The sequence below is a fragment of the Sus scrofa genome, chromosome 1 (genome assembly GCF_000003025.6).
Source record: "Sus scrofa isolate TJ Tabasco breed Duroc chromosome 1, Sscrofa11.1, whole genome shotgun sequence".
Taxonomy (NCBI): domain Eukaryota; kingdom Metazoa; phylum Chordata; class Mammalia; order Artiodactyla; family Suidae; genus Sus; species Sus scrofa.
The window spans coordinates 111601483-111620823 of NC_010443.5; the positions used below are offsets into that span (position 1 = coordinate 111601483).

The 19341-nt window shown below is 43.9% G+C and overlaps 1 protein-coding gene across 3 annotated transcripts in view; it reads left to right on the top strand.

Annotated features, from left to right (window-relative positions):
- The window catches only part of ANXA2 (annexin A2), a 46344-nt gene that overhangs the window by 12762 nt on the left and 14241 nt on the right, over window positions 1-19341 (top strand). For all 3 annotated transcript variants that reach the window (XM_005659537.2, NM_001005726.1, XM_013992912.2), the window contains 2 exon segments: window positions 3010-3109; window positions 17239-17333. In XM_005659537.2, coding sequence (XP_005659594.1) covers window positions 3010-3109; window positions 17239-17333 — 195 coding nt within the window.

Below are 19341 nucleotides of genomic sequence, written 5' to 3' on the forward strand. Positions count from 1 at the left end.
CTGTTTTCAGGTTCCCCTTTTTGCTGTGGCTCTCAGGGAGCTTAGAATTATATTTGATTGTCTCTCACAGGAACCTGGAAACTCAGATATTTGCTATTTTGTTTTAAATTTACAAGTCATTGCAAATGCTTTTAGAGTCAAGTAGAATGTAAATTATGAATTATGTAAAATATCTAATAATACCACACATCTTTCAGGTCACCTTGGCAGAACTGGCTTTTACAGAAACCCAGCAGTGACACTGGTCTGTAGGCGTATCTTGCAGATACTTCAAAATATGCTCTCCCTGAAATTAAAATACAAAGAAGCACTCAAGAGGGTTGACAGCAGCTTAGGTTATATGATGCAGAATCCTCTGTCTCTGGTGCTTGCCCTTAAAACCTTAAGATGCATGACATGACGTTGGTGTGAGCACAGGTTGTATGGATGTATAAAGCCGACATTGTTTTCATCTTTCTTCTTGGAACTTATGCACATGTTGTCGGCAACCGTACAAGCTACATGTTGAAATCTCAACAAATCCAAGAGCGCAATAAATTTTTTCTTAATAGATCAGATCATTAGATCATTTTTAGCATCAGGTTTTATAAGAGGGCTTTTTATGCGGCCTTTGAAGTTACTCTAGTATGCATTCCTCAGTGTGCAGAGATGGATTATAGAAAATGTCATATATTCCCCCATACTTTGAGGAAAGAGGGACATCATTTGAATTTCAGACAAATAGACTTCATAGATAATAGGTTCAGTTGTCCATTTAATTTTATTTCCAGAGTACTATAAAATTATGCAAAACTTTTCCCTACTCACTTTTGTTTTTGGAATGAGGCATCTGGTAAATGCAGCCATATGTGGTGTGGCTCCATGCTGACCGGACTGCCTGCCTGTATAAAAAACTGAGGCATTGTTAACAAATAGGAAAATGTGTTCCCTTAAACTTCCATCCTCCTTTTGCAGCCACCGTAGCAAATATAGCAAGTATTTCAGGATAACGCTTGTCCTTTTCTTGAATGTGTTCTCCATTGTCATTGAGTTACTCTTACTGGAAAGTTTAAGTAGTGAAATTATATGGAAAACACCTTGATAATCCACTGAGCTTCAGAGTTATAAATATTAACTAGATTGACTGTTTGGCCAAAGTAGTCACCAAGTATATTTGGAAACGTTTTGTCCAGTCTTGAAATTACATTTGTGGCTTATCCTGGGAGGTGTTTCAGAGGATGGCATCTTAGTTGTTTCACTATACAACCTCACTGCTGATAAATGCTGAAGTGCCTCATAACGTGATGTCTGTGGGTGCAGAGGTAAGTCAGGGCAACTCAGGCTCTGACTCTTCCCAGAAACTGAGCCTAGGCAAGGTCATAATCTATGATGGGCAGTATGTCCTGGGGGGAGGCAGTGCTGGGAAACCTTGACATGGAAGGTAGAGGCAGTGGTGGATAGCTCCACCTGCCATCAGCCAACCTAAAGCACATGGTGAATCCTGTTTTGTCTGTCCTTTGCTTTGGGACTGGATAGCAGTGAGGAGGAAAGCTGTAGGAGCATTTCAAAGGAGGGAAGGAGTTCCCTGGTGGCACAGTGGGTTAAAGATCTGGTGTTGTGGCTCAGGTCAGGTTGCTGTTGTGTTTGCATGTTTGATCCTTGGAACTTCTACATGCTGCATACGAGGCCAAAAAAGGATGGGGGGGGGTAGGTGGGAGAAAGGAACGCTTTGGAAAAGGAGAACTCATGGGGAAGCACGCTCTTGTCCTTACCTCAGTCTGAGGTGGGTGGGTCCATTAGATCTGGAAGCATAATGAGCTTTGAAAAGTGCTGGAGGAGTTCTCTTAGGGTGAAGCAGGTTAAGGATCTGTCATAGTCACTGCAGTGGCTTGGGTTGCTGCTGTGGTGCGAGTTGATCCCTGGCCCGGGAATTTCCACATGCCATGGCATGCCGCCGCCCTCCCCCCCCCTCCCGAAAAAGAAAAGCATTGGAAAGGAAGAAGCCATGGTTTAAAAAGCCATGGTTTAAAAGGCCCCACAGGGTGGGTCGGACGCACGACATAACTAGGAAGAGCGGCAGCCAGAGGGAATCATGTTAAAGACAGCACAGGGGAGGGACAGAGACGAGAACAAGGAGCCAGAACTTGGCTGAGGATGTGGGCTGTGTGGCCTGACTGCCTTGGTGCCTCGGTGGTGGCCCAAGGCGGGGATGGAGGAGGAGGATGCTTCCCTCGATTATCTGGTAGTTAAGAGACAGGCAGACAGGCTCTTACATTTGCTTTTTAAAGAACTGTGAGCTCAGCGATACCGGCCCAGTGGAAATTTATGTGTCTGTAGCAAAAACTTGGCTAAACACACTTGTCATTCAGGCATTTCCACATTTCCAGCTTGTTTCAAATTGTTGCCAGCCCAGTTTCATGCTCATCAAAGCCTTCCCCAAAGAAATAGCTGGTTTCAAGGGCCCAGCTTTGCCTTGTCTGCTTTTGAGCTGGCATGGAAAGTAAGATGAAAAGTAGAAATAGATACACCATATCCTAAACGAGCTGAGCCTTTGAAGAGGGATTCTCATTAGAAATAAGGAAGTTTTGTATCCTCTGTGTGATGGTGTGTTCATACTTACTGAGTTACCTGGCCTAAGAAGGATGTGAATTATTAAAATTAACAATAGGAAAAAAAATCTATTTTAGGAATTGATATTTCAACAAGAGCATTTTATTTTATTTTTATTTGTTTTGCTTTTTAGGACCGCACCCGCAGCATATGGAGATTCCCAGGTTAGGGGTCAAATTGGAGCTGTAGCCGCTGGCCTATGCCACAGCCACAGCAACGTCAGATCCAAGCGACGTCTGCAACCTACACCACAGCTTACTGCAAACCCCAGATCCTTAACCCACTGAATGAGGCCAGGGATTGAACCTGCATCCTCATGGATGCTAGTGAGATTCATTAACCACTGAGCCATGACAGGAACTCCTCAACAAGAGGATTTTAAACTCGTGTAATTTGAGCATGTTTGTCTTTTCACCTCAGCACTCCACACCCGCAAGTGCATATGGGTCCGTCAAAGCATACACCAACTTTGATGCTGAGCGAGATGCTCTGAACATTGAGACGGCCATCAAGACCAAAGGTAAGCCATACATTTGTTCTCCTTGTCAAGCTCTGATTGAGGCATTTTTAGCCTCTTTCTTGAATCTTCGTGCATTAGTCATTTGATATTGTCATCAAGCTTTTAACGAAGCCCACACCTCTCCCACCCATCCTTCCCTCCATTCTCCCTCTCTTCCTCCCTTCCTTCTCTCCTTGGAGAGAGGAAGATTTAAAACATGAGAAACTAAATTAACCAAATAGCATAGTGGGATGGAAAGAGGCCTTAACTGAGAGCCAGGAGGTCCGATTCCCCGGCTGTGTGCTTTGGGCAAGGCAATTCATCATGAGACCTGCTTTGGTGCCCCTTCTCTAAGGAAGAAGTTGGTCATGGTGATCCTAAGGGCCTCTTTTTGGTCCTGAATCCCCTTGAATTTCATCACATTTGTTGGAACAATGCTGGGAACGTTTTACTGCTCTGACCTAATGAGCGAAAAATTCAGACTTAAAAAAAAAAAAAAATTCTACACGTTATACTACTCCTTAGGCCTGGAGCTCGAATTCCGAGAGCTGTCAGAATGATTTGATTTCCTCGAGTTCCAGGATGAGGAAGAGAGGACCAGGAGGCATAAAAGCCTCCACTCCGAAGTACAACAGATAAAGCATTTAATTGGGTAGAGTTGAGCAAGGGCCTGTTCAGGTCATCCTGCTGTTTTCTGTATGTACAAAAGCCAGTGTTGAGACCTTTTTTTGGCTTATGTTAACAAAGCATGTATCTCTGGGGTTGCCCCATCCCCGGATCCCTGGAAGCATTGTAATTATTGTGGTGATGCTTGTGATTCACCTCTTTCCCCCTGTTGGTCAAAGCATTGCCTTTCATGTGAGGCTAGACTGAGACGCAGACATGATCTAGGGGTCAGAGCAGCTGCTGGCTCATCCCCTGTTTACCAGCCGTGGGACATTAGGACAGTGGCATGTTTTCACTTACTGTTTCACCGTGTACAGTTCACATACAGGTCACTGCTAGACTGGGGGCCTCAACCAGGGTGACCTGGGGGCCTTAAATGAGGGTGCCCTATGCCCCCATTGTGCCTGCATATTTGTGATTGTTTCCCCTTTCACCTTCAGAATTGTCTTATTTTGCACGACAAATCGCACATTCTCCTTTTCCCAAAACTCTTGGAGAAACTGGCGACTGTGTTTCCAGGAATAGGAATGAGCATAGAAAGATCCTTCAGGTCTTGTGGTTCTAACAGAACACAAGAGGTTTGCATCATCAGGCTCAAAGACAGCCTTTGTTTCCATGAGGACACTGTGGGCACCACCCGGCATGGTTGCCCGGGCAACTGGAGAGGGAACAATGAAGTATCCCCACTAGACCTTTAAAAAGCCATCATTTTTGGTGCTTTTAAATGACCATAGTTGCCAAAGGCCAGGTTGGGAAGTCAGGAAGCCAGTAATCAGAAAATGAAACTGAAATCTGAAGGGCTACTTACCTCATTGCAGTCAGTTCTACTTGGCCGAGCCTGGGGGATGAGAGCATGTTTTCATGGGTGCCAGTCTTACCTTTCCACTAATTTACTAGCTGTTTGACTCTGGGAGAACATTTACTTCCTTAAAAGCCTCAGCTTGCTTTGTATAAAGGGGAGGAGAACTAATCAAAGTGCCCACCTCACAGGGTCGTTGTGAAGTATGAAACACTTAGCTTGGTGCCCAGCATAAAGACAGTGCTCAAAATATGCTACCTTCACACACACACACACACACACACACACACACACACACACACACACACACACACACTCCACTTTCTTAAAACTCACCCAGTCTCGCTATTTGGATGTGCCTCCCTTCCTGGGGTTTCCCAACAAGCTGTTGTGGAAACACAATCCAAGTTGAAGAGTTACCTCATCTGACAAAGATGGTGCCTTTTGCAAGCTTGAAACAAAGCCTGCTTTTATCCCTGCATGAGAAAGCTTTTAGCACACTGGAATGTAAAGATTGCGCAAAAGAATTCTGGTAACAGCTGAGAGTCCCATGGTAATAAAAACACCTCAGGCCCTTTCTGAGTTAGTAGATGAATACTGTGGTTTCTAAGCAGAACTGTCTGGAGGGCTACGATCTGGATTCCTGCATTCCGTTTCGGTCAAGTGCAGCTGGCATCCCCGTTCTGGGGATTGCAGCTACTTATTGAGTGCTGCTCATTATGGGCTGGCATGGCACGAGGCACTTCAGGAATATTCTTCCCAGGTGAATTGCAGATTAATCCTCTGATGTAGTATACTGTCCACCCTGATTGATGAGGGACGCAGTTTAGGATTAACATGCTCCAGGTCGCTTGGCTGTGGTTCATGTGGGGCTTGAACCTCTGGCTCTGTGGAGCTCCAGGGCTGTGTTCTTAAGCACCTCAGTGTTATGCCTCCCACCTGCCAGGCTTGGACTTCTTTCTCTTCAGGCATGAGAACATTTTCTAGCTGTGATTCTATGGATGTGGGATTCGTGTCGTAAATATGAGTCCAGCTTTTGGTCCCCTGTTTCTCTCTCAGACTTAATGTTCAGTGAGTCTCAGTTAGGGTCTCTTTTTACATACTTATTTATTCTTGGTGCCTAGTGATTTTAAAGAGTAACTAAATTTTCTTGAGTTAAGTCTATTGGTCCTTTAAAATAGTTTCTAGGTTGTTGGTATATTTAGAACCTTAAATCCTTCTAGGAAACTTGAGAGGACAGACTATGATATCCATACAGAGCTTAGTGTACCAAAGATGTTATAATCAGCATTGGTCATGAGAGTGACAAACCCAGATCCATCTCCTAGCTGGGGAGTGACTCAGTAAATTATGGCAACTCCTTTTGTATTACATAGAATGTCTGTAGAATGTCACAGACACGTGAAAAAATAAAGTTTATAAACAATTTTTTACATTGTTACTGAGATATACTTTACCTACCGTATTTCATCTATGTAAAATGTATATAAAATATAAGATGTACACAATTCAGGTTTTTTAGTGTATTCACAGATTTGTACAACCATCACCACAATCAATTTTGAAACAGTCATTTAAACATATTTCACCTTAAGTTTATTAGTTGCAGGAGTTCCCATTGTGGCTCAGCAGTTAAGACCAGACTAGCGTCCATGAGGATGTGGGTTCGATCCCTGGCCTCGCTCAGTGGGGCTCAGTGGGTTAAGGATCCAATGTTGCTGTGAGCTGTGGTGTACGTCGCAGATGCAGCTTGGATCTGGTGTTGCTGTGACTGTGGCATAGGCCGGCAGCTATAGCTCCGATTCAACCCCTAGCCTGGGAACCTCTATATGCCATGGGTGCGGCCCTAAAAGGAAAAAAAAAGTTTGTTACTTGCATAGGAAATGGACATAAAATAGTATGTACAATATGATCACATTACAACAATTTTTTATGTCAAAAATTTTAAAGAAGGCATTAATTAACTCTTAATAGAATTATGGGTAACTGATACTTCACTTGTGCTTTCAGTATATTCTGTATTTTCCAAATTTTCTAGAATTTTTCTATTTTCTATTTTTATATTTATATAATTTTTCTGTTTTTATATAATTTTAATATACATATCACCTTCATAATGGAAGGCAGTAATCCAAATGAAGACCAAAAATGAAGTCATTACAGTTGACTCTTAAACAACATGAGTTTGGACTGTGTGTAAAAATATCTTATACACGGTTATTTTTTGTTAGTAAGAACTGTAGTACCACACAATCAGAGGTTGGTTGAATCTGGTGTGGAACGAGGATAATGGAGCGCTGACTTAAGTTATATGTGGAGTTCTGACTGTAGGGAGGGGTTGGTGCTTCTAACCCTGAGCTGTTCAAGGGTCAGCTGTAGTTGAGAAAGTCACATCCTTTTTGTTTTGTTTCTCTTTCCCCTGTATCTTTTTAGCTCATTTTTTAAAAAAATGAGCTAATTAAGATCTTAACTTCCCTTTTAGAATGACTTTCACTTTAAGTGTAATTAAGAAGCCCTTGCCACACCTTAAGCCTTTCCTGGGAGAACACAATGCCAGTTAATTGGGGTTTCCTGGAGATCAAAGGCGACAAAGGGCAAACCTCAAATGCTGACACAAACAAAAGCCAAAGGACCGTGAAAAGATAACCCTCTGGGCCCTGCTCCCAGATGGGTAGCCCAAGCGCACGTGTGTGCGCACGTGTGCATGGGTGTCTGGGTGTGGAGCATGCTATACACTGGCTGCACCGGATACTCACCAGCCTTCCTTTGTCAGGGTGCTCTCAGGAAGAGGGGCTGAGTTCAGATCTCCTGTGGCCGAGGGTTCCTTGGTTGCTGTGAAACACAAGGACCGTGAGGCAGAGCGAGCCTGGAGTGGAGAGGCTGGGAAGGCAGGGCAGGCCTGGTGAGATCTGGAGGCCGGTATTGTCTAGGCTCGTCAGAAGGCTCCACAGCCACTTTTCCCCTCTGCCCTCATCTTCTCTCCCCTGAGCTGCTAGGACACCTGTCCTCTTTGAATGGGCCTCCTTTCCGCATTCATTGCAGATTCTCTTTCTAGCTCTCTCTCCAGGTTATTCAGATGCTCCAAACAGAGGCTTTGCTCTTGAGTGTGCAGTCCCCTCCTGGGCAGGGAGGGGGTGGAGGCGGGGAGGGGGGGGTTAGCCCACTTCTCACATCTGGGCTGTTTCTACTCAATCTCTGCCGGAGCCAGTACACAGCCTCTTCTCCAGGCTTTCTTTAAGAGGGAGACAGAATCAGTTATCCCTGGATCTGTCTCAAAATACTTGCCATCTCATTTAGAGTTCTTGTCACATTGTGTTACAGTTATTTACATGTGGGTTAGTCTCTTCACACCAGAATGTGAGCTCCTTGAGGGCAAGGACTTCATTTCATTAACTGTCCTAATGCCCAGGCCCCTAGGCGTTGTGTGAGAAGGTGCAGATTTAACCCAAAGAGTAATCCAAGTGTAGACCCATACCAGAGCAGACAGGTGGGTGCACAGTGGGGACCCATGGCTGGCGAGATACGGCAGCAAAAGACGGATTGAGTCTGGACCACATCCACAGAGACTTACAGTCCCCTAGTGAGCTTTGATCCTTTTTCCAAAGGGAATGTAGCTCCTGCCCATAAGTCTGCTTTGTTCCCTGTTTGAAGGGATCTCATTATTCCCTGAGCTTGTCACCTAAGCCAAATGCATGATTATTTGGGGGTATACGCTGGCTTGAGGTAAACTCTGCAATTGCTTACCTTAATTAACGTCTAGTTAGACACTGAATAAAGCTGTGCAAAAGTAGTAATATTGCTTAATTAACAAGAGGTTTCTGAGACTTAAATCTGTAGGAGTCTCTTGGTCTAGATTGGCCTTGGGTTAAATATATACTGCGGAGTGTACAACACAGCTGTGAATGGTTTACCATATGGGTCCAAATAACTAGAAAGGAAAGTCAGCTAAATTAGAAAAGGATGAATCTAGACTACATAAAATAGATTGTAATTAGAAGCAGCACAACCCCAGAGTTAGTGTAAGTGCCAATAAACTGGTACAGCTTTGGTCTCTCTCTCTGGAAGGGGAGGGTAATGAGTTGCCCTATTATTATTGCCAGTTTTGATTTTAGCAGTATTTGTGTTCTCCGGAAGGGTTGCAAAAGCCGGTGATTTTCCCCCACTTCTTATAAGCACAAGTATAGAAGCCTAACTGTAGCAAGTTTTTACACTTTTTTCTTAACACTTTTTCACTGGGGCTGCTTAAGATTTCCAGCATGATCAAGAGACAGCACACGCAAGCCAGGGTGTGTACTTTTGGTTTGTTGACTAAAAAATACACAACCTGAAAGTTGGAAGTTAAGTTCTATTTGGGGCAAAATTAGGACTTAAGCCGGGAGACAGCATCTCAGGTAGCCTGAGAAACTGCTCCAAGGCGGTGAGGGGGGAGCTAGGATATATAGGGTTTTTGCAACAAAGGACAGGTAGCAGGCACAGAAGAGGCCTGGGCTCCCTGAACTCATTCTTTTGATAAGCACCTCCACTAGCAGGGCCAGCATCCTGAGTTTTCACAGCCTGCAGGACTCACCAGCTCTTCTCCTTGGAGGTGACTACATTTATAGATGACTATGACGTTTTTTGTCCTTAACTACAGACTGGGCTGAAATACCACCCAGGGAGGAAAAGGGGGAATTTCAGGATACGATAAAGGTGCATGCAGCACACACATTTTATAAAAGTTTGTTGCTGATCTCCTGAAGGTTACTACCAGTCACAAGGAGCAGACATCACCGTGAAGGATTTTAGTGTTTTTCTAGATATGAGGAGATGCAAGAATTGGGCACATAATACCTTCTCCCGAAAATATCTCGACTATCTGGAGGCCTGTTCTTCCAGTTTTCCTAGAGCACAGAGTGCCTCACTGAGCTCCACTCACCGGGTGCTGTGGGTTGGTAGCTGTAGTGGCTCATGTTTTACTCTGTGTAGAGGCTGAGGCGGTACAGCATACCTGGAGGTGTATATTCATTTAGTAAGGACAGTGATTAGGAATGGATTCTCTTCAACAGTGCAGACTGGCTCTGAAAAGTAGCTTCCCTCCCATAGAAGGAGCCTGAGAGGTGAGGGACCAATAAGAACCCACAGGTCTGAGTGGAAGCAGGCTTGTGGGAAAGGTCTTTGTGACTCATGTAGCCCAGAGCCTTCCCCCGCTCCTGGCAAGGAACATGAGGGAACAGAACCTTCCTGTAGATGAGGTCTTTCCCTTTCTTGTGCAAGTTTACCTGAGACCAAGTTCTCATCTTACAGCACTGCCAACAGGAACAAACAGGGGCCAGTGCTGAGTCACAGCCAACTTTACTCTGAGCAGAGATTTTCTTCAAAATGATCATTGTCTTTGTGGGTGTGGAGATGCCAGACTCGACCCAAGAAGCCAGTCCCTGGTGCCTTTCTTTTCTGTTCTTTTTTTTTTTAATTGTCCAATTGCTTTTCTTTCTTTCTTTTTTTTTAATTTAAATTATAGTTGAGGAGTTCCCATCGAGGCTCAGTGGTTAACGAATCTGACTAGGATCCATGAGGGTGCAGGTTCAGTCCCTGGCCTCGCTCAGTGGGTTGAGGATCTGGCGTGGCTGTGGCTGTGGCCAGCAGCTACAGCTCTGATTCGACCCCTAGCCTGGGAACCTCTATATGCCGTGGGTATGGCCCTAAAAAGACAAAAATAAATAAATAAATAAATTATAGTTGATTTATAATGTTCTGTCAATTTCCGCTGTACAGCAAAGGGATCCAGTTATACATATGTATACATTCTTTTTCTCACATTATCTTCTATCATGCTCCATCACAAGTGATTGGACACAGTTCCCTGTTCTATACAGCAGGACCTCATGGCATATCAGTTCTAAATGTAATAGTTCACATCTACTAACCCCAAACTCCCAGTCCATCCCACTCCCTTCTCCTCAGCCACCATTAATGTAGGCCCAGGCTATTGTTGCCGGCCTCTCAGCTCTTCCTTTTTTGTAAAAACAGTTACCTCTTTTCCCTGAGGAAATCCAAACACTGGGTCCGCCCAGGAACCATGGAAGTCACCACATTGTTATCTGGTGTCGGCAGTGCTAGACAATAAATAGTAATTTCTTCTCTGTCAGCTGAGCTTTGGGTGGGTGTGTCGGTTTTTCTTGCATCTGTTCAGATATTTTACTTTCTAACTCAGGAGGCTGATAGAGCAACAGGGCACAAAGTGGTGCTTGCATTATATGCGTAATCCTTCATTTGCAATTTCATTTGATTTGGATCTCTCCGTGTTTTCCTGCTGGTCCTGTAGGGTATTTCAGAAATATAATTATGCATGGAAGGCAGACAAGGTTCTAGCTTATTAAAGGTTCCAATGGAATTATCAAAGACAAGGTACTGAATTCTAAGGCACTCAGCTGGAGTGAGACCAGAGCAGAGTGGAAATAGAAGAAATCTGATTTCTGGGCCAAACCCTCTTCTTAGGCACTGAGCTATGCTTTCCCTGAATCAGGACAGGCAGCCCTGTGGCAGATGGTGGGAAGGATACTTTGGGCAATGGGGTGAGTGTTGTGTGTGTGTGTGCATGCTCAGTGCATGTACATGCTTCTCTGTCCCTAAAATCATTCTTATTGGCATTTTAGATGTGGGGAGGGACTTCTTGTCTCCCACCAAGCTATGAATGGCTATTCCAGAAAGTCTTTCAGCTCTTTCTCTTGAAAAAACCTCAGCTGGGTTATCACTTCAGTGGCCTTGGCCTGTTACTGGGTGGCCAGTTGTTATCTTTAGGTTATTAAACATGTGTACATTTGTATGTACTAAATAGTAAGGCCAGTTTTGTAGGCAAATGGACACATTACTGTTTCAAATCATTTTTGAGCAGCTAGATGGAGGAGTGGTATAAAGAGGTACCAAAGTATAATTTCAAAAAGGTACAGGCATGACTCATATAGATATAGGATCAACACGTGTCATTTATTTAACTCATTGAGATAAGGCTAGTTCAAAGGGAAGTTTGGGAGACTAGGTGTTAATAGGCACTGAGAAAACAATGTTGGAAGAAGATTGTTGGGCTGGATACCAGGCCATTAATGTCCTTCAGGGCATTGAAGCCATAACCTTTGGGGCTGTCCTGTAACAGGAGGCAGAATAGCCCAACACAGGTCATTCGTCTTGGTTTGAATCCCAGCTCTGCAAATGACTTGCTTGTGTGACCCTGGGGGAGTCCCTACCTGCTATGAGCATTGGTTTCCTCATCAGTACAATTAGAGTGACAGTAACCCCCACTGCACATGGATGCGGTGACAGTTGCATGTGAGTTTTGTACATAGCACCTCATAAAGTGCCTGGCACGTAGTAGGTACTCAGTGAACAGGTTATACTATTAAAATAAACCCCATGGATCTGTGGCATTCTCCCTCTGTGGCCTGCCTTTGACCTTGTTGCAAAGATGATTTCTGAAGTTTGATATTGATATGCCCAGTAATCTAAGCCGAGTCCTACCTTTTCCCGTGATCTAGATAAGAAGTGGATCTGGGCAGTTTTCCTTTATTTTCTAACCAGTCAGCCTTGCCCTGAGGGCCTCCTGAGCGCTTTATCAAACAAAATGAAATCTATTTTCTCTGTGCAGTCAGTGTGTCTTGGCAGGTATGAGTCAGCATCCTGTTCAGAATGGCCTCTTGGTTCCTTGCCATGGACAACAAAGATACACATTTTCCATGGAATGCCAGATGTGGAGCTGACTTGGGGTTTCCACCCGCAGAGAGGAGGAGGAAACTCCAGGAGGCTGATTTTGTGGGTTTGGATTCAGCCATTATTTTAGACTGTAAGTGTTCTTTGTTTTAGAAATACAGCTGATGGTTTAAGGGATCCACCACCTCAGAGGTTTCTGCTTGAACCCTGATGTCAGGGGTGCCTTCCTGTGGTGTCACTTGACAGAGCTCCTGCTTCAGGTGACTGGCACTTAGAACAGGGACTGATTCTTCAGGTGCCTCAGTTCTGAAGCATTTCAGAGTGTGGGAAGCATTTTTGGTCCTTAGCTGATAAGGTGAGCTGGCTATTTTCACTCACAGAATAAACGCTTAAAAACTTCTATGCTGTTTCCTGTCAGGAGCCAAATAAATTTGCATTGGAATTCCTCACCAGTCTTGAACATTTTAATTTCTATAAGTATTGAAAAGATATATTTTTAAAAAAATCTACCCCCATCACAGAATTTACTGTGTTCTCACCCACGTCCAGTGGGATTCCTCATCCACATCACTATTTGCCAACGTGGGGCTTTGCTCAGGTGACTTTGTGACCATCCATATCAAACCAAGAGGAATGGGATGGGAAAGAAGATTTTTTTGAGGTTTGTGGGGTTTTATCCTTATGCTTTTGCTCCATCCACACAGTTTTCTTTGTGACCCTTGGCTCTTCCCCTCAGCCGACACTTCCCTTGGGTCTGGAACATGAGATAGGAAAGTGCGAATTCAGGGGGGCAGAGCCTCGTCTGGCGGGTGGGTGCCCGCGCCTACTTCACCTTTGTTAAATGTGGAGCTTTCCTGTTGTCCTGGCCCTCGCTGTGCCTGTGCTGAGGGTGATTGTGCTGACATAGGGAGCTGAGTGTTCACCCCTCATCCTTCAGCTGCATCCTTGGCAGGAGTGGTGAGTAACCGGATGACCCCTGCGGCTTCGACCTGTACTAAACTGTTTTCTGCAGGAATAAGCAGTCTCACCAATTAGAAGAGCAGGTCGAGAGGAAGCAGTGGTGTTCTGAAGATAAGATGGTGAAATCCCACTGGCAGATTGTGCATTCTGGGGTTCCACCATAGGACATGCCTGAAGTGGCTTTGACTGGGCAGTTGATCCTGGGCCTTATGATTTTTGTCCTCTTTGCAGTTCGGTTTGAAACTTGCAGGCAGTGGTGGGGGAGAAACAGCTGATGTAGTGAGACTGTTGGAGGAGGGGGCTTCCACTGGTGGAAATAGCCTCCATTTCATCTCTTTGTAGCTGCTGGCATTAGCATTTGTGTAAGGCATCAGATCCTTCCCTGGTAAGGGTCTCAGCATGCTGAATGCTGCATCACAGCAGGCTGTTTGCTTGGGAAATAATTTAGGTAAAATATACTTAGCTTTCTTCAGACTGTAGTTGTTGCTGCCTCTTAGGTGAGTTTCAGGTTAGCCACCCAGGCTCTTTATGGGGATTTCCAATAATGGGATTGAATTCCCATTCTGTTGGCTGGACTTAGCTGCTATGAACAGAAAGGTTCATTGTTTGACTGCTAAGAGAGGTTTCATTGATTAAGAGCATGAGACGGCCCTGAAGGTTGTGGAATGAGCTCTTCTCAGGTGTTATTTCTTACCTGGGTTATTTGAACAAGGCTAAGCATTTCTTTCCCTAAAATTATAGTTGACCCTGCATCCCAAGGAAGCAGTTAGTAGAAGCGACTTAATAGCCTTTCACCCAGCAGATGTCCAAGGACCTTTCCAGTCCCCACCCATGCATCTCCATGTCTATAAGTGACTCTCTCTATTGGCAATTGGCCGAAATGCTGCTTCCCAGGTCCAAAGCCCACAAGAGACCTTAATCAGATCTCAGCTAGGTCCCAGGTCACTGTGTTTTTAGTAAGTGTCTCATATGATTCTAGCTTCAGTGAGTTCAGGCCCACATTCTGACACAAACACAGCTTTGCATTTGTTTGCAAGGGAGAGTGATTTTTCACAGGTCAGTGTTCTTGGAGTGTGTTCAGGTCAGCAGCCCCAGATTGGTTTCAGGAAATATAAGAGTTAGAATTGGTTTCAGGAAATAGTAGGTTAAGGATGTAATTGTATTTTGTTCTCCAGCATTTTCAGATTTGGGTAAGAAAGTGAAGTATAAAGGGAAAATACAAGTGGTTCTCCTAATAGAAAGTTAGAGCCATAGAATATTGAGGGAGACGCACACACACAGAGCACACATGTGAACAAGTGCCCAGACACATCTGCTAAAGTAGCCTCTCAGCTTTAATGAGTCTGTGAATATATCTATCCTGCCCATAACTAACTGAAGCTAAGTGTAAGTTAAAGCTGGATTTTACATGTTAGTGTTTGTGGAAGCAGAACTGGAGGTCATTCCCTTCCTCATGCAGACATGGTCACTGAGACCCCGGGAGGGCAGAGGCTTCCACACTAACAGTGGCGGAGCTGGGCCTCCATCTCTCTGAGCTTCAGCCTCCCGTCTGTAAACCAGGAAGAGAAAGAACTCACCCCATGGGGCTGTTGTGAGGATTTTAAATAAGATGCTTTGTGTTAGGGTGTTTTGGAAACCAAAGAGAATAATATACATACAGTTGCTATCATGCACATTATGTTCTGTTCTAACTAAAGTATTTAGCATCATGCCAGCGATTGCATGAGGTGAAGTCACTAGTTGAGTCTAGATGGATGATTCTATGTCGTTCATGGTGTATATATTTAAAAATAGCCTTTTAGTGCTCATTAGGATGAATTTGGAAACTATAGATAATCAAAAAGAAGAAAACTTGAAATTATCTATAATCCTATCACTGAGATGATTGCTATTAAAATTTTGGTATAAAGGCACCTACATATTTTCTTACAGATGAGCAGGTTAGACTGGGCATACCATTTTGCAGCTTACTTTTTACTTGACTGTATAGCATGAACATTTTTCCATGTCATTTAATACCTTTTACCATCATTTAAAATGTCTGTATAGTATCCCATTCTATGGACAAAAATATTTATTTAATCAGTCCCTCATTCAACATTTTCCCCTTTTCTTTCTAGCTTTCTTTTTCTTTGTCGTTGTCGTCTTTTTAGGGCTGCACCTGTGGCATATGGAAGTTCCCAGACTAGGGGTCAAATCGGAGCTACAGCTGCCAGCCTACGCCACAGCCACAGCAATGCAGGATCCAAGCTGCATGTACGACCTACAACACAGCTCACGGCAACACTGGATCCTTAACCCACTGAGCAAGGCCAGGGATTGAACCCACAACCTCATGGATACAAGTCGGGTTTGTTACTGCTGAGCCACAATGGGCACTCCTCCCTTTTATTTCTTGATATTATATATAATGCTGAAATAAGCATCCTGGGAACAGTTTCATTATCAGCAAGCAGCTGGTTTTTTGCATTGACGTTGGCTACTCTGAAAATCAGAGCTAAGGGTATAAATGCTGCAGTTAAGATAACTGACAAGCATATTGGTATGAATTCACTTAAAAATGAAGTATATAAATACAAAAATAGATGTTTGTTTTTATACCCCAAAATTCTAACTTTCTGTCTTTGGATCTTTCAAATACATGTGAGAATTTACAATACCTTCTTTGTCAGTCCGTTCATTGCCTCTGCCTCAGAGCATTGCCCTTGGCCCTTTCTGTTACTTTGGGACTCCTGATTTTCTCTAGGCCAGTCTGTCTGCTGTTTGCATGTGACCTTGTAGACTTAGTCACTCTGCTCTCTTACTCAAGAATTAACTCTCCAGAGGTTGAAAAGACTCTTCCTTTTATTAAACAAAGGTCATAATCAGTCTGGAGAAGACACTTTTCACTCTGTGAATTCTTAAAATTGTGCTTTCTTAAGTTAAATGGCATGTTAGGAGTATTTTTGATAGAAAATTGGAAACTTTCAGATACCAGGAGGCATTGCTTATCTTTGTAAATACACATGTTCCAATTAAAATAGGTACTAAAATATTTTGTGGCACTTCAAAACTCCCAATTTAGATTTAATTTAGATTAAAACACTTACTCTTTTTAATAAAGTTATAAAATTGATTATTAAAATTGCCTATTGAAGATTAAAAGCAGTGGATCGTTTATTTTCCTTACAAAACAATTTAGTCTTCAGTAAGTATGATTGTATTAATCAATTATGCTATTAAAATACAACTGCCATATTAAATCTGACTCATTTGTCATGACAGTTTCTATAATTATACGAATTATACCTAGCTGCTTATATAGCCATAATCCTGCAATAAATATAAATAATTGTCTCTATTAATTCAGGTCACAGTTACTGTCTATTAAATCTCCAGTTAAATGGCAATTTGGGGACCTTCATTTAAAATCCTCCTAAATGTTCGTGGTTCCATCTGACTGCCAAAGCCCCACTAATGCACCTCCTACTGTTGATTCCAGAAACCAACTTATGAAGAACATATATATTTTTTTATTTTTATTTTTTATTTTTTGTCTTTTTGCCATTTCTTGAATCGCTCCCGCGGCATATGGAGGTTCCCAGGCTAGGGGTCTAATTGGAGCTGTAGCCACCGGCCTATGCCAGAGCCATAGCAACGCGGGATCTGAGCTGTGTCTGCGACCTACACCATAGCTCACGGCAATGCCGGATCCTTAACCCACTGAGCAAGGCCAGGGATCGAACCTGTAACCTCATGGTTCCTAGTCAGATTCGCTAACCACTGTGCCACGATGGGAACTCCATATATTTTTTTAATACAGATATTTTAAAGGTCTATTTAAGCTTGAGGCTTGAGGCTATCAAGAAAAAAAAAAGAAAAGAGGCTGTATATGTTGGGCGGAGAGTGCTGACAAAAAGAGAGAGAACAAAATCTTAATGTCTTGGTATTTCAGTTTGGAGAACAGTATACCTTTTGGGTTGAAAAAATGCTTTAAACCTGCTGCATAAACCCAAAAGACTAGAGCATGTGGTTGAGTAACTGTTCACAACTTGTGTCTTCATAGGTGTGGACGAGGTCACCATCGTCAACATTTTGACCAACCGCAGCAATGAACAGAGACAGGACATTGCCTTTGCCTACCAAAGAAGGACCAAAAAGGTACAGTAGGTTCAGGGATGGAGGGCTTTCCTTGTTGAATTTCAATTCTGTGGCCGCTGTTTTGTTTTTTGTTTTTCTTTTTTTTTTTCTTGAATTCTGGCTCTTACCAGCAAGAGCCTTCTGGAAACCTGGGAGATCCAAGGTTTTTCTGTATATCCTTGTAAGAGTCACAACTCATACATCCATGGCCCCTGGAATGCTTGGTGCTCATCCATGAAGACCGCACCCTCTTCCAACCCAATGTGCAGAGGTGGCACTTCTGGATATAGAAAGAAAGAGAAGAACATCAGTAGCTCTTGTGTATTGAAATCTTACCTTGCCCTCTACCTGTAACCATTCGTTTCATCTTTATGACTTCTGCTGGCTCCTGATAAAATGTTTTAATCTTAGGACATTAGCCTCCATTGAGTATTGATCCTGACATGCTCCTCTCGTTCTTAAAAACGAGATTTCCCATACGGAGGTTCCCAGGCCAGGGGTTGAATCGGAGCTGTAGTCCCTGGCCTATGCCACAGCCAAAGCAATGTCAGATCTGAGCCATGTCTGCGACCTACACCACAGCTCATAGCAATGCCAGATCCTTAACCCACTGAGTGAGGCCAGGGATTGAACCTGCGCCCTCAGATTCCTTTCCACTGAGCCACGACAGGAACTCCTGTCCTACTGGTTCTTGATGTCCCCCAGCCTTGGATTCTTAAGAGTTTTGCAGCCACCAGGCTTAGTGAATAGTTCATTTGCTCTCTCAGGCTATCTTCAACCTGCCATGTGCCCGCTCATTCAAAGGCCTTGTGTGTGCATCTTCCTTTTGCTTGTCCACTCGCGGTTAAGGAACAGCCCAGTACTTGTTCATCCTTTATTTTGTTGCAGTGTTGGGAAATTTTATTTTTAAGGACAGACGGCTTTATTTTTAACTTTCTACTATTAAAAGCATTTGATTTATTCTTGGATGGTGCAGTAAGTGTGGCTTCCTGCAGTTCCCATTTGACTTACGGCTTTCACTTGTAGCCACAGTGGCGGTGAGCTGAAAGGATTCTAGAAAAGATGTTTCTGCAGTTGGGGTGCACGTGACCACCAGGGTCCTGGGAGCTGCCATTTAAGCCCTGCTATAACTCCCTCCCCCATCTCTCGACACAGTTGGAAACGACATAAATAGGAAAGCATCTGGCTTCTTTCCTCTCGTGGGCATCAAAATTCTTCTTCCAGCAGTGAGGCATGGAGGGGAGTGTTTTATTTCTCCAGTTTCTCCAGAGGATCTGTGAGCTGGTAGAGTTGAGTTGCACTTGGGGCAGAAGGCCCCTCACCTCTTCAGACAGTGCACCTGTGATTGTTCCTTCAGCTGACTTGCAGGGTGTGGATGCACAAATGTCCACAGATACAAGAAAGCCCAGTCTCAACTTCAGATGAGATAAATGGAGAACAAACCTAAATGGAGAACAAACCTCTCTCCTCCCCTGTCAGAGGAAGATATTACCGAATCCTGGTGGGCTTGGCGACCTCACAGCCTTGCTGTGGGTTGAGGGGACAATTCACTGTCCTACTGGGTCTTTTTTTGGGTCTTTTTAGGGCCGCACCCATGGCATATGGAGGTTCCCAGGCCAGGGGTCAAATCAGAGCTGTAGTCCCTGGCCTGTGCCACAGCCACAGTAACGTCAGATCTGAGCTGTGTCTGCGACCTGCGCCACAGCTCATGGCAGTGCCGGATCCTTAATCTACTGAGCAAGGCCAGGGATCAAACCTGCGCCCTCATGGATAATAGTCAGATTCCTTTCCACTGAGCCATGACAGGAACTCCTGTCCTACTGGTTCTTGATGTCCCCTAGCTGTGGGCTAAGCGGGACCACATTTTAAAGAAAGATGGATAAACTACTTGAGTTACTTTCTGAGGGCAATCCTGAAAGCAGAGCCTTATTGTTTGCATAACAAAGGAGTAAGCCCTATGTGGTAGATACTTTACCAGTAGGGACTGGGGATTCCTGGGTGAGGGGCATGAACAGCCTGGGCACAGCTA